Source organism: Halyomorpha halys, unplaced genomic scaffold (assembly GCF_000696795.3).
Source record: "Halyomorpha halys isolate HHAL.00 unplaced genomic scaffold, Hhal_1.1 Scaffold527.1, whole genome shotgun sequence".
Classification (NCBI taxonomy): Eukaryota; Metazoa; Arthropoda; class Insecta; order Hemiptera; family Pentatomidae; genus Halyomorpha; species Halyomorpha halys.
In genome coordinates, this window is record NW_027107993.1 from 90,871 (window position 1) to 104,165 (window position 13,295).

General features: G+C 30.1%; 1 protein-coding gene across 11 annotated transcripts in view; it reads right to left on the reverse strand.

Annotated features, from left to right (window-relative positions):
- The window catches only part of LOC106683910 (trafficking kinesin-binding protein 1), a 173,972-nt gene that overhangs the window by 80,740 nt on the left and 79,937 nt on the right, over positions 1–13,295 (reverse strand). For all 11 annotated transcript variants that reach the window (XR_001343619.3, XR_001343620.3, XR_001343616.3 and 8 more), the window contains 2 exons: positions 7,509–7,613; positions 6,609–6,704 (listed from right to left, as the gene is read on the reverse strand). Coding sequence is in view for 5 of the 11 variants with exons in the window: in XM_014425662.2 (XP_014281148.1) it covers positions 6,609–6,704; positions 7,509–7,613 (201 nt within the window). In the remaining 6 variants the exon portion in view is untranslated. The remainder of the gene's footprint in view (positions 1–6,608; positions 6,705–7,508; positions 7,614–13,295) is intronic.

Consider the following 13,295-nt stretch of genomic DNA (forward strand, 5'->3'; position numbering starts at 1 on the left):
AATGAAATTATAAAAAAAAAAAAATATAATAATAAAAATATTTGAAATATATTTTATTTAGTTTGTAAATGATTATTGTTTGAAAAAGGTAAAGGTAGAAGAAAAAAATTGTTTTTTGTATTATTATTAATATATGGTAGTGTATATAGGTCTGATCATGGATTGATGGGTATGCTGTGCGTCATAGCAATCCAATGTATTTGTACAGCCTGGCCAAATAGAGCATTTCTCTCTAAAATTTGTGATTCACAAAATAGTGTTGAAGCAGATTAGGTAAGCAAAAAATTTGTGTTAAAAATTTATTTATTTGTTTAACTTTTTTTCTATTTAACAATTAAAACTATAATTAATTGTAATTGTAATTATACAATTGTAGAAATGCCTATTTAAAAAACTATTATCAAATTATAGATGCTGAAGAAGAGGACGCATCATCTCTGAAATGTCCAAGATAAAAATAAATACAGCACTTTTGTTTTTTTAATTTTTGACATGTAATAAAAAGAAAATTGTAAAATAGTGAACATCAGATGGTGAAACAAATTAGTACTGACACTATTATGGCTTAAATCAAACCTCGATTTAAAATTTAAAAATCTGAATTTGTTTACAAAACATTCATGTAAGTACCATGAATACCTTTTTAATATGAAGCTAATCATATTATAGTTTTCAAAACCACTACATCATTGATAACATTAATAAAGCAAAAATAAAAAATCAATAGCTAATTGTTCAATAATATTCACATCTGGATATATTAAAACTATCTCGACAAAATAAAAACTATTCACGATAGAATAAATCTATAGAAAATAGGAACATATGAAGCTACGTTGAAACTTTTAACCTTGGAACAATATTCGACACAACACAGCATCAGTAAGAGCTTGCTAATTACACAGAACCAATTAGTTACATCTATTTGTCGTCAGCCTTACTAACCGTTCTACGCTTCACTTTAGAAACATTTACACGAAAAAAATATTTTTTTATTTACAAAGTATATGTGTTACACATAAATGACAATATGCTTGATATGGTAACGAGTCAACATAATTGTCAGTAAAGCTCATTTCCTAATTTTTAAATTAAAAAAAAAAATGATTTTTTTTTATTTTTCTCCATTATCACCACTATTATATTATCACCATCAATTATATACTAAACATGTCAATTCTTCAACTCCGTAATGGTAATTATGAAGGATTCAAGTCCATATTCTTGATTTTTCAGGAGACGAAAAATAAAGTTCAAATAATTCTGTATAAAAACTTATCCATTAAATACATTTTTAACCAGGATATTATCATAACATACAATTTAATATACAACTTAAATCCTTTACACCAATCAATAGAGAATTCTTTTCTGATTCTATGTACCTAACTCTAAATCAAATTTTTTGGGCTTAAATCCTTTATACTTATCACTACAGGATTGACCCACACAGGATTGGACCACATCAAACCGTTCCAGCCGCAAGGAGCTATTGCCAGATAAAGAAAAGGTCATACGAATTTAACTCTGAATCTGATCAATAAGCAACCACCGCCAAAATCTCAATACTGCAACAGTGTACTTACGATCAGTTACATATTTGAAGAATGTCATTTCTATTCCATGAACTTAAATAGATTGGGAGTGGGACCGAGTGTATCGGATGCTCTGAATGATGACCAGAAGAAAGTGGAAATGGTTTTGGTTTTCTTAAAAAGGAATGGCCATTTGAATAAGATTTAAACCCCGAAAGTTTGTTATATGTACTAAATAATTCTAAAATAAGTAATTATTTAAATTTTTTCATAATTATTTTAAGAGTATCAAATCTTGAAATAGAATTATAAAGTGTGAAACATCGGCTTTTATGACCTCAGGGTTTTACGCCCTAAAGCCCCAGCCAACAACAACTACAGGATTGACCCTTTGGATTTAAGGAGTTTTATTATCACTATCAAGATAAAAGAGACCTCTTTTGATAAAATCATTCGTTGAATAATGTTTCGAACAATTTAAAGAAAAAATACTGCACTTGAGAATATACTTGTTTATAAACTTTATATCGCACAGGTAATTATTTCAACTCATCTCAACTAGTCATCCATCAGGACACTTTGGAATCATAACTTTGTGGGCCACATATAAAATTATATATCCCCATATTAGATTTAAACTCACTATTGACATTTTTTTTTTTTTGGAGTGAAAAATTGAAATATAATTTAGTTTTAACTGAAATATAATTCAGAGTTATTACTATTTACATAATGAGTTCTAAATCTAAACTCATAAATAAACCAGGTATTATCTGTCATATAATCATAAGAATATTATTTTTGAATCAAAGTATATTTATTCTCATAATTTATAGTTAATTTTTGAATATATGTATTTTTTTAATACATTAGTTTTCGCTTACTCATTAGTTATTGTAAAATAAATATATTTTGTAAAAGTGTGACAAATCTCGGAGGCTGAAAAAAGTACATGAAAGGCCACAAGCAGCCTGCGGGCTGTGGGTTGGCCACCCCTGACTTAAACCATTTCATGTAATCGGCAGGCAAAAAATTATTTTTAAAGTGCGATGTCCCACTTTTTAATTTTAAAATCATTGTTGCGCCATTGAGCAATTATTAAATAAATTGAAATATTGTTGAGCAAAAGTGCATCTATATTAATTATAATTAAAAGAAAAGATGCTCCTTCTGAAAATTGACAAAAAGCTGAAAAAGAAAAAGAGGCAATATTGAGTCAATACATCAGAAAAAGTAATTCATCTGACAATATGGTTCCCATATTGAAAAGGATCCTTTAAAAGTCTTGATGACTGTTACCATCATTTAACAAGCTCACAATCTTACTATTATATTATTAATTCATTTTTTAATATCTGCCTCGTTCAAATAATTATTTTGAAAAAGTTTTTTCAAATTTTTAAAATATTTTATCATAGTTTGTATATTCATAAACAAATATACAATAGTCATTGTTGTAATTAATTCCTAATAAAAGGCAAGGCTGTAATATAATGGACAACTATCAGGCCTAAATAAACGTGTTTGAGGAAGATCACTCCCATTATTTGAATAGGACATCCAGATCCTGCCATCTATTGGCAAATCAATGAAACAGTAGGGATACTGAATCCCAACTGTCTGAACAGGTTCAGAGTGAACAAAATCTCTGAGCTCAGAGCTTCTCAGAGCAGCATCATTTTTCGCTTACGTTCAACAATACAGGATGGAGTGAGTGATCTAAACCACACCCAGGCAAAGGGGCAGAGGCAAAATGAGAGAGAAGAGAAAAAAAAGGAACCGGACCTCAACTTTCATCGAAAACTTCAATAGTCTACCATCAATCACCAGCCAAGTAAAATTTCAATACCTCTTACTAGACTAAGTTATCCTATCCATAATCAATCGTTAAAATCCACTTATTTCCTAACAATAGTATTCCAGATCATATTCCTTTTTTTGGTAAACCCCGTATACAATCATTTTTTTTTTTTATAACTCATTCAAGAATAGATTTATTCTCTTTCTTCACTTCACCATGCTTAATTTATTTCAAACCCCTTATAAATACATTCCACCAATCAGTTTCACCAGCTTACAAGTAAATAATAATTAATTCGGATAATATCCCCTAACATTGTACCCACAATTAACCCCAGGGAATATCTGAATTAAACAAAACATATGGCAGTGAATTGTGGATCCTGTCCAAAGAAAACAAAAACATATTAAGTTATGGTAAAAGAAGCACCTTCAAATGATACGAGAGCCATAAAGAGAATTAGGAAAATAATGATCCAGGAAAAATTTAGAGTTAATGGATATCTCCACTAAATTTATGATCAATCCGATATTGAAGCGTTTATCAAAAAAGCAAGAATCCTATGGCTTCACCATTTGCAAAGATTACCAGTTATCAATTGCTGAAAGGAAGATAAACACAAAGAAGACCACGTCTGAGGCGACTTAATGACATGGAGGCAGATCAGTACCCGTTAAGGTGAGGTGATGGATAAGACATGTAGCTGACAAGAATGATAGGTAGAGGATAGTCACAGTGCCTAAAGTACTCTAAGGTCTGTTGATTTGTTGTATAAATAATGAGTTCAAAATTTTCATTTATAAAAACAAATAATCTGTAACACTAGAACCCATAAGGGGGTGATTTCATCAAGATCATGCCCATTAACATATTTTTCCTTAAATTAAAGATACCTACTTTAAAAAGTTTGGGTGTTTTCCAACCCATCTACAGCTAATATAACAGAATAAGTAATTATCTGCCAAAGCCTGAATCGAACCTATGCCGAGGAAATGTGAGTGCATCACTGAGCTTCCCCACTCCTCAATTACCTTTTCTAACTTTTTAAAAATTTATTCTTGGACATTCTTAAACCAACTTTGCAATGAGATCTCTAACAACAACTTTAGCAGCTGTTTCTAGAATATGCTAGGTCATCATAGAAATTATCCTTATCTTAGACAGTTGTTATATAAATACTGAGTCTGCCCAGTTCAGTACGAGGGCTTGAGGCACTATTAGTCAGTGCAGAGAAGAAACATTCCAAAAAGGAATTCATTAGTGAATTTGATGGTGAAATAATAATTTTTTTCAGATAGTCAGGCTTTATATTTTACAGATTTCGTTACAATAATGGTTGAAAGAGAGTAAGGAGATGGAGCTACATTGACTGAGCTAACTGGAGGAGCAATTTTTTATTAGTCTCCTGGATAATAGGAGTTATTACAGGTCATTGAAGATTTAAAAGGTACCTTAAGATTTGTGGAGTAGTTCGTAATGGAACTTGCCACTTACATGGACAGGTCTCGGAAACCGCCCTACCAGTACACATCGCTAAGGTATAGGCATCTAGGCTCTGATAAAATCCTTAAATATGAGACTTCCTCCAAAGATTGGTTATCTCTTTTAAATTTTATTATGATATCATAAAAGTTTGACATAGAAGAATAATAACGAATAATAAAGAACTGTTCCACTGGTCTTTCTTGGGGTTTGCTAAATGACCAAGAGGCTAAGTTCCCAGATATGTTCCCCCAATATTATTAGTACCTAACCAGTAATCTCCTCGCCGGATCCCTCACAAATTGAACAAGGATCACTAACATACGGGAGGCAAACATACATAATGAGAAGCCATAAAGATAAGTGAAAAGCATAAAGAGCCTTGAGTCAACATCAAAGAGCAGAGCTGCCTGATAGGTACAGTGAGTCCCAGGCTATGCCCCAAAACTATATCAACCAATGAGATGACAAGAAAGAAAGTAGGGGAAGGAAGATTTTTTGACAGAAGAGAGGAGACAGCAGAGGGACTCAAAAGAGGTCAGCGAGGAGTGATGAGGTAGTTAGGCATCACCAACTAGACCAGGCTGATAAGAAAGAAAGAGGAGTAGAACTAGAAAACCCGAAGGGATAGACACCGTAGACATAGTGAAGCAAGGAACTCCCAAACCCGCCAACAGTCAAGCCAACACATTAAGTAATATTCCTAAGCTGGCCAGAGTGATGGGATAAAGGGGTAGATATCCGTTTAGCTTTCAGAGTGTTGATGGGTTTAAATACTTAGGGGTAATAGTTTAGTCTAAAAATAAGACGGGATAGAAACAAGCCACAAACTGGTTATGGCAAACAGATGCTATTTTGGCTCAAGGAAGCATCTCAGTAACCCCTTGATCTCACCATGGATCAAGCACTTGCTTTAGATAACACATATCAGCCCAGTCCTCATATATAGATCTGAAACTTGCACTTTAACAGCACCAGCATGGAGGTCCCTCCCCACTCACTAAGCTCGGATGGCAAGTAAGCACCACAATGTGATCCCATACACAGTGGATCCCACCATCTACCCCAAAATGCCCTTCAGGAAATCAAGGATCATTGTCTTGCAGATTACATATTTATATTTATTAATATATTATTTGTTTCAGAGTAGAATAATAGGAGGGTAAAATAAAAAGTACTATCCTCATCTTCAAAAATAAAATATTATAAAGGATTTTTTGCTCCATAAAACAAGAAGACCAGTGGAGAAGACTGTATAACACAATTAAGTCTACGAGCTCTGCAGGTAACAGACTATCAAGTAGAGAATACTGAGGTGGGCTGGCCATTTTGTAGGAATGATAGATGACCAGATTCCTAAGAACTCTGGACCAATGCAGGGGTAGTGGCAGACCAAAACTTAGAAAGACGTGGTTGAAGAGACACTGTAATCTTGCTGAATTTTTAAAACTGTCAGGTGGCCGCACAGGATCAAGCCATTTGATAAATTATACCTCATTGAGGAGGTAAAGGACCACATTGGTCTGTAGTGCAATGGAAAAAAGAAATTGCAAACTTGTCTCAGAATTCCTTACAAATCTCCTTCTGTGAAGCCTCTTCTCAACCATATATTGATTCATTTCCTCAATTATCAATCCACCATATCTCGGTGTATTTTAGAAGTATAAAGATTTATTAATAATACTTCCAGAAGAAATATTTACTTATAATTAATTAACTAATTTTTTTTTAATTTCTCGAATTCTAATATAAACAAACGGAATGAATTTTAAATAATAAATGGTACTCACAAAAATAGTTAAGCGTTTCCCGAATCTGTTCAGGAGTGAGTGGTGATACGTCTTCAGGCTTCAATGAGGGGCAATACCAATCATCATTCTCATAACCTGAAATCATCATAACAGAAATCAAATAAATATTTTTTATTAGCATTTACAAGAAGACAGTTTTGACAAATTTATTGCTTAATCTATCCTTAAATAAACTGTTGTGAAGAATTTTACTAATACTAATGCTTTGCTAAAATATTTAAAATTTTCCACTTAAGCAATATATTTCCTTAAGCTAAATTTCGTATGGCCTCCTTACACATAACTCAGTCCAAAACCTGTTATTCTCTTACATATAATACCTGTATAAACCTTATAAAGTTTCAATATTCTTATAATAATATACTATGAATTTTCTTAAATACTACTTATGTATCTATATTAACGGTTATCTTCTTATGTTTCTTGTTATTCTGTACTGTCATTTTATCATTATGATTGTTATCTTATTTCTGTTCTTAGCCCTGATGAATGCCTGAAATTCTGCCAAAACGCTGGAACTAATAAAGAAGTTTTTACTTATCACCTCCAATCATCTTCTCTACATAAGTATATATATATAATTTAATTAATATTTATATTTGAATATTTTAGTAGCAAGTTTTTTTTTGTAAACATGTATCTTCAAGCTTTCAAGAAACATAGAAAAATATTAAACACATAGTTTAGTAATAATAATATGGTAAATATAAACAGAATTAATAATAATACTGTAATTATTATTACTGTATATAGTAGTAATATTATACTAGATATATTAATATTTTAATATTAATAATAATTATTATTATTGTATTATAATATGAAGTATAATTATTATAATGGTAATATTATACTATATTATAAATTATTATCGTTTACCTGAAAACGATGTGAGAGTGTCAGCTCTGAGTTTATACTTAGGGATCTGTTCTTCGAGAAGACTAATAATCTCTACCTCCGGCAGCTCCTCCCCGCTGCACACGTCTGTGACAGAAAATAATTGACAAATTAGAAAAAAAAGTAATAGAATTTATTAATTAATAAAGAGTGTTAGCTGACCAATTAATTATTAATTAACATATATTTTGCTTCTTTATTTAATATTATGGTTACATATTTCATTTGTTACATATATTTTCTTTCTCTCAATTTTATTTTTCTTTCCATAATTTTAATTTTTAAATTATTAATAAACTTATTTTATTACTTTTTTTTTATTACTTATTTTATTATATTTTTACTTCATGCTTATTTTATTTCCTTAATTATGTTATTTTACCAACTTATTCAATTACCTATGTATATATTTTATTTTCCACTTCTTTCATCACTTTAATTTTATTAATTCCGTTCTGTTCAATTATTTACTTTATGTCATTCTGTTTATGTTTTTTTTTTCTATATTTATTGATTGTTATCTTGTTGTTCTTAGCCCTGATAAAGGCTGGAAATTCAGGTCGAAAAGTTGCCACGATTAAATAATTTACTTCAACTTATGTGTTATATTTTGACTGCATCCCCAACCATCTTTTCCTCATATAAGTCATCCAACTATCTCTCATGATTATAAAAAGATAAATTATATACGAGAAAAAATAATATTAAAATTAAGAAAGCAAAAAAACGTCAGTATTAATAAATAAGTTTTTTTACTTTTTTGTGTTCTTCACTGACCGCACCGCCAACCATCTTCTCATTTATATGTATCCATGGTAAACTATTAACTAATCATTCCATTCAACGAAATGAACTTAACACGACAATAAATAAAACAGTGATGAGCTCAATAGGTCTGTTACGTGAAGTCATTCTCCATTTAAGAGACCTAGTAACAGACTCTCAACCATGTTATATGTTATATCGTTTTAACATGGTAAAAGAAGGAAATATTTCTCTATTTAACACGCTTTAACATGTCATGAATACCCTTTATGCTAGCTTACGGTTCTTAGTAACATCAATACAGTGACGTAATTTTAATATCACATTGCCAAACCTCAACCATTAAAACCTATAAAAGAGCTGTGTGGTTAGTATCCACTTGCAAGTTAACTCCAAAACCAATAAAGGCCCAGTTACCCACTTTCAGTAGGTTTAATAGGCCTGGAGAGGAACTCTTAACCTTAGGTAGAATACATGACTGATATAACAGAAATTTAATTTTTTATAGACGCGAATTATGAGCTCCGCGCCTTACCCGAAGAATTACACCAATCCCTCCATACTTTCAAACATTCCCGAATTCACGTTTTTTCCCCGATGTCGCACATTGTTATAGGACAAACGTTTCTCAATTATAAAGAAGAAGTATACACGGAATATCAGACGTAAGAGAGAAGCCTGCCGCAGGATTCTGACTCAACCGGCCTCATCGAGAAGCAGACAACCAGAACCACGAAGATAGGATGGAAGAAATGAAAGTAAATCAAGGTGTTAAGGACCTTCACGGTCGAAAAGTCCTTTGAATAATTAAATAAATAAAATTAACTACAAATTATATATTTATTTTTGTTTTAACTAAGTCATAAGGAGGAGAATAATGCAATACAACAGTTAACATAAACATGTTAAGAATTTCCATGCATAAAGTGTCAGTCATTAGTTAATTTTCCAAGACAAATGAAACCTGATATAGAAACAAAATCGAAGAAACATGTCAATACTGAAAAAAAAACCGTGAATTAATGCACGAAAACACCGTCCTGCGATACCATTTAGTACAAGAGCCCAGGAGGAGAAAAAAGTCAATTTTTTCACCCCAATTTTTTATTACTTTAATGAAAACTATGTATAATTACTAGTCTAAACTGATGAGTCTGCCAAGTATAGGTAGGGGAGAATAAAAAATGGCGGCTGTTTAAAAACGTAAAAAAAAAAAAAAACATTAATTTTTCATTACCAACAACACTAGAAAACCTAAGAGAACATCATTTAAAGTAGAGTAAATTTTCTAAAATATGAGCCCTATTTCTCAAGTTATAGCTTTTTAGATGCAACATTTCATTAAAATGCACTAAAGAATCAGTAGTAAGTGAATTTATTTTAAGAAAACTATATCTCAAAAAATATTCGACGTACGTCTATTGACACTCAAATTAAAGCTAGTTTAATGGACTATAAAGTAGTTTATGATGTTTATCTTCGTAGGAGTAGTAGTTTTCATGATATTCGACAAAAGAAATTCACAAAATGTTGATTTGTAGAACCTGGCGTTTACAGCGTTTTGGAAATTCCTTTAGACGTTTGATTCCGTTCGCAACAGTTATTTTTATGGTGAAAAAGGAAAAAATGAAAAAACAAAATAGTAATAGAAACAAAATTGTAATAGAAATAAAATAACTGAGTATCTTTTCTAGGAACCAGCATGCAAAGAATACGTAATTCATTAATCTAGTCCCATGTCAAAAGAAAAGTACACAGTAGATTGTATTTGTGAACTGTAAAAGGAAATTGGGACATGACACAGTTACATAAAAAGAAAATGATTAGACACGAAACAAGCACTATATAACTCCTAACGCAATTCAAACCAATGGTGGATTTGCGCTTGCGCGGAACCGTTTCAGTTCTCCATTCTGATTTTTCTTCTAAGAACATAAACGTCTTTCAATGACATCAAATCTAACAAGGTGGGGGGAATAAAACCTAGCGCATTAACAATTTGCAATTGTTATAAATAATAAAACGTACAAAGCGCGTATTTTTTTTTTTTTTAACTGACGATGATATTTAAGTTTCTGATTAAGTAAATCTTCATTATAGGGATGCGACATCGACAAAAAACCTCGATGATTACAAAACATCGCCAAAAATACATCGATGTTTTTGAGCATACATTTCAGTAACATAAGGTATGTTCCAACAACGACTTATGATTATCCAGAATTGTACGGTCAGAAATGGTTATTGGAACTACAGATGCGACATTAACAACGAAAAACATCGGTGTTTTGAAATATCAATGTTCAATATTAAAATATCGATGCTTACAAAACATTGCCAAAAATACATCGATGTTTTTGAACATCCATTTCACTACTATAAGGTATGTTCCAACAACGACTTCTGGTTATCCAAAACTGCACGAGCATGAGCAGTATTGTGTTTGGGAGGGGAAAAACACTTACCCATGCTCTGTGCAGTTCCAGACAGTCAGAAGTGGTTGTTGGAACTAGTGATGCGTCATCAATATGAGTTTTTATGCATTTCTTGAAATACTTTCATATGTTTTTTAAATTACTTAAATGAATGATTGCATTATTTTTATGCTTTAAATAGTTAATTGATATATATATAATCATTTTATTAGTTATTTGTTGTATTCAATGTGCATCCTATTATTATATTAGTACCTCTGTCCTGCTTTTATAATAAATAAAATAATTCTTTTCATTATGGTATTATGCTAGTTTTTTTTTATTAATATTAAATAATTCATAAAAATATTACAAAAATTACCACAAATTTACACACAAATCATGACACTGATATATCATATATTAGACTGTCACAAACAGTCCTTTTTATAATCAGCAGTCATATACAATAACATGCTCTCAGAGGATGATTCACAGAGTCGAAAATAGATAAGAAAATTTGCTATAACAAAACATTATCTAGTTGGCATTAGATGTCATTCATTCTATTACAAACCTATTTTATTCCATTGAATAAATTCTTATCTGATTTTATAGATATAGAAGTTATAAATCAACATTGTATATAATTATTGGAGAAGTTTGTCAGGGGGTGCGATCAGCAAAGAACAACATAAATAAACAAAACCATATTTATTTATTTTATGCCGACGTTATGGTTTTGTTTATTTATGCTGTTCTTTGCTGACCGCATCCCCGACAAACTTCTCCAATCATTAATCTACAGTCAACTCTCTACATCTCATTTGTATATAATTATTTGAATCTCTTTAAGAATAGTTATAAAGGGAAAAAAGTGAAGAGAATAAATAAAAATAATGAAACATCACAAAATAACATTATAACTAAACAATATTATGTAAACTCATATGTGTGTTTACATATACATAGTATTATAGTTAAACAAAAAATATTGAAGTAAAAAATACAATGGTAAGAATAAAAAAAAAAAAAAAAAAATACATAAAATATACGGTTAAAAAGTACAGGAGACTTATATAAACAAAAATAAAAACAGAAAAGTAGATGTGGAAACACAAAATTTGAACACACTAACAAATGTAAAATGAAGAAGGAAGTTGACATTAAATAAGGGATATGAAAGAATAAATATAAATAAAATTAATAATAATTAATAATTAAATGACAATAAATAAACAAAGAACAAATCAGGACCGCCTACCTGTTCAACTTATTTAATAGTGTCAACTATTCAACCTGTACCTGTCCAACTTATTTTATTTCCTTAATTATGTTATTTTTTCTAACTTATTCAATTACCTATATATATACATTTTATTTTCCACTTCTTTCATCACTTTAATTTTATTAATTCCATTCTGTATAATTATTTACTTTATGTCATTGCGTTTATATTTTCTGTATTCATTGGTTGTTATTTTGTTCTTTGTTATTAGCCCTGATAAAGACTAGAAATTCTGGTCAAAACGTTGCCACTACTAAATAAGTTATTTCAACTTATTTGTGTTATGTAAATATGTCCGATTAAGGATTGATAAGTATGCTGTGTAAGATAGCAACCTAATGTATTTAGGCAGCATATATGAATAAAGTATTTCTCTCTTGACCACACCCCCCAACCATCTTCCCCTCATATAATTTATCCACAGTCAACTATCTCTCATCATTACTCAGGATCTAAATAGAAACTAGCATAGTCTTTTTTTTTTTAGTTTCGGAATAGTGTATAACTGTTATAGATATCCAAGTAAATATATCTAAAAATATAACAATAAGCATTTTGGGGTATTAAATGGGTTATTCTGTTTCCAGCATTTAAAATTCTTAAACAAAAGAAAACAGTAATATTCTTTTTTTATAACACCTCATATTTGACATTTTTAAATTCTGACTTATATTACTTTCTTTATCCTCACAAGATACTCCCATTAATCTGAAAAACGATTATTTTGGTGGATAAAAACATGTAAATTTAAGAATGTTCTACAGTGAGCGAGACACTTAATCTACTTTGGTCACTTTTGTTTTGTTTTTTTTAATACTTCTTTCCCTCCAAGATATATTAAGAATAAAATTTTCAGTTAATTTTTACTTCATTTTATTTTTTTATTATTTACTAAATGAAATACTGCATCAAGAGTCATATTTGGTTTTATTACATATTTTATTTCATTTATCTGTTTACAGCTAAGTACTTGAAGAAATATTAATTATTTTTAATGTTTTCAAAAATTACAACTTGATGAATAGTGAAAAAATATAGGTTAGATTGTTCATTCAATTATATTGTTATTAACACTCAAAGTTCATGAATGTTCAATTACCAATAAAGGAGCTTGAAAGTAAATTAAAAGAATAATTCTCACTAACATTAAAAATTATTTTTCCTCAACGTAGAGAAACTAACAAAAATTCTGTCTTAGAAATAAAAACATCAAGATTTTCATTTAATTATTAATTTTAAGTTTTCACTAGAATTAAAAAGGGCTTTGTTAATTATTTATATTATTTTTATTTTATTTTTCTG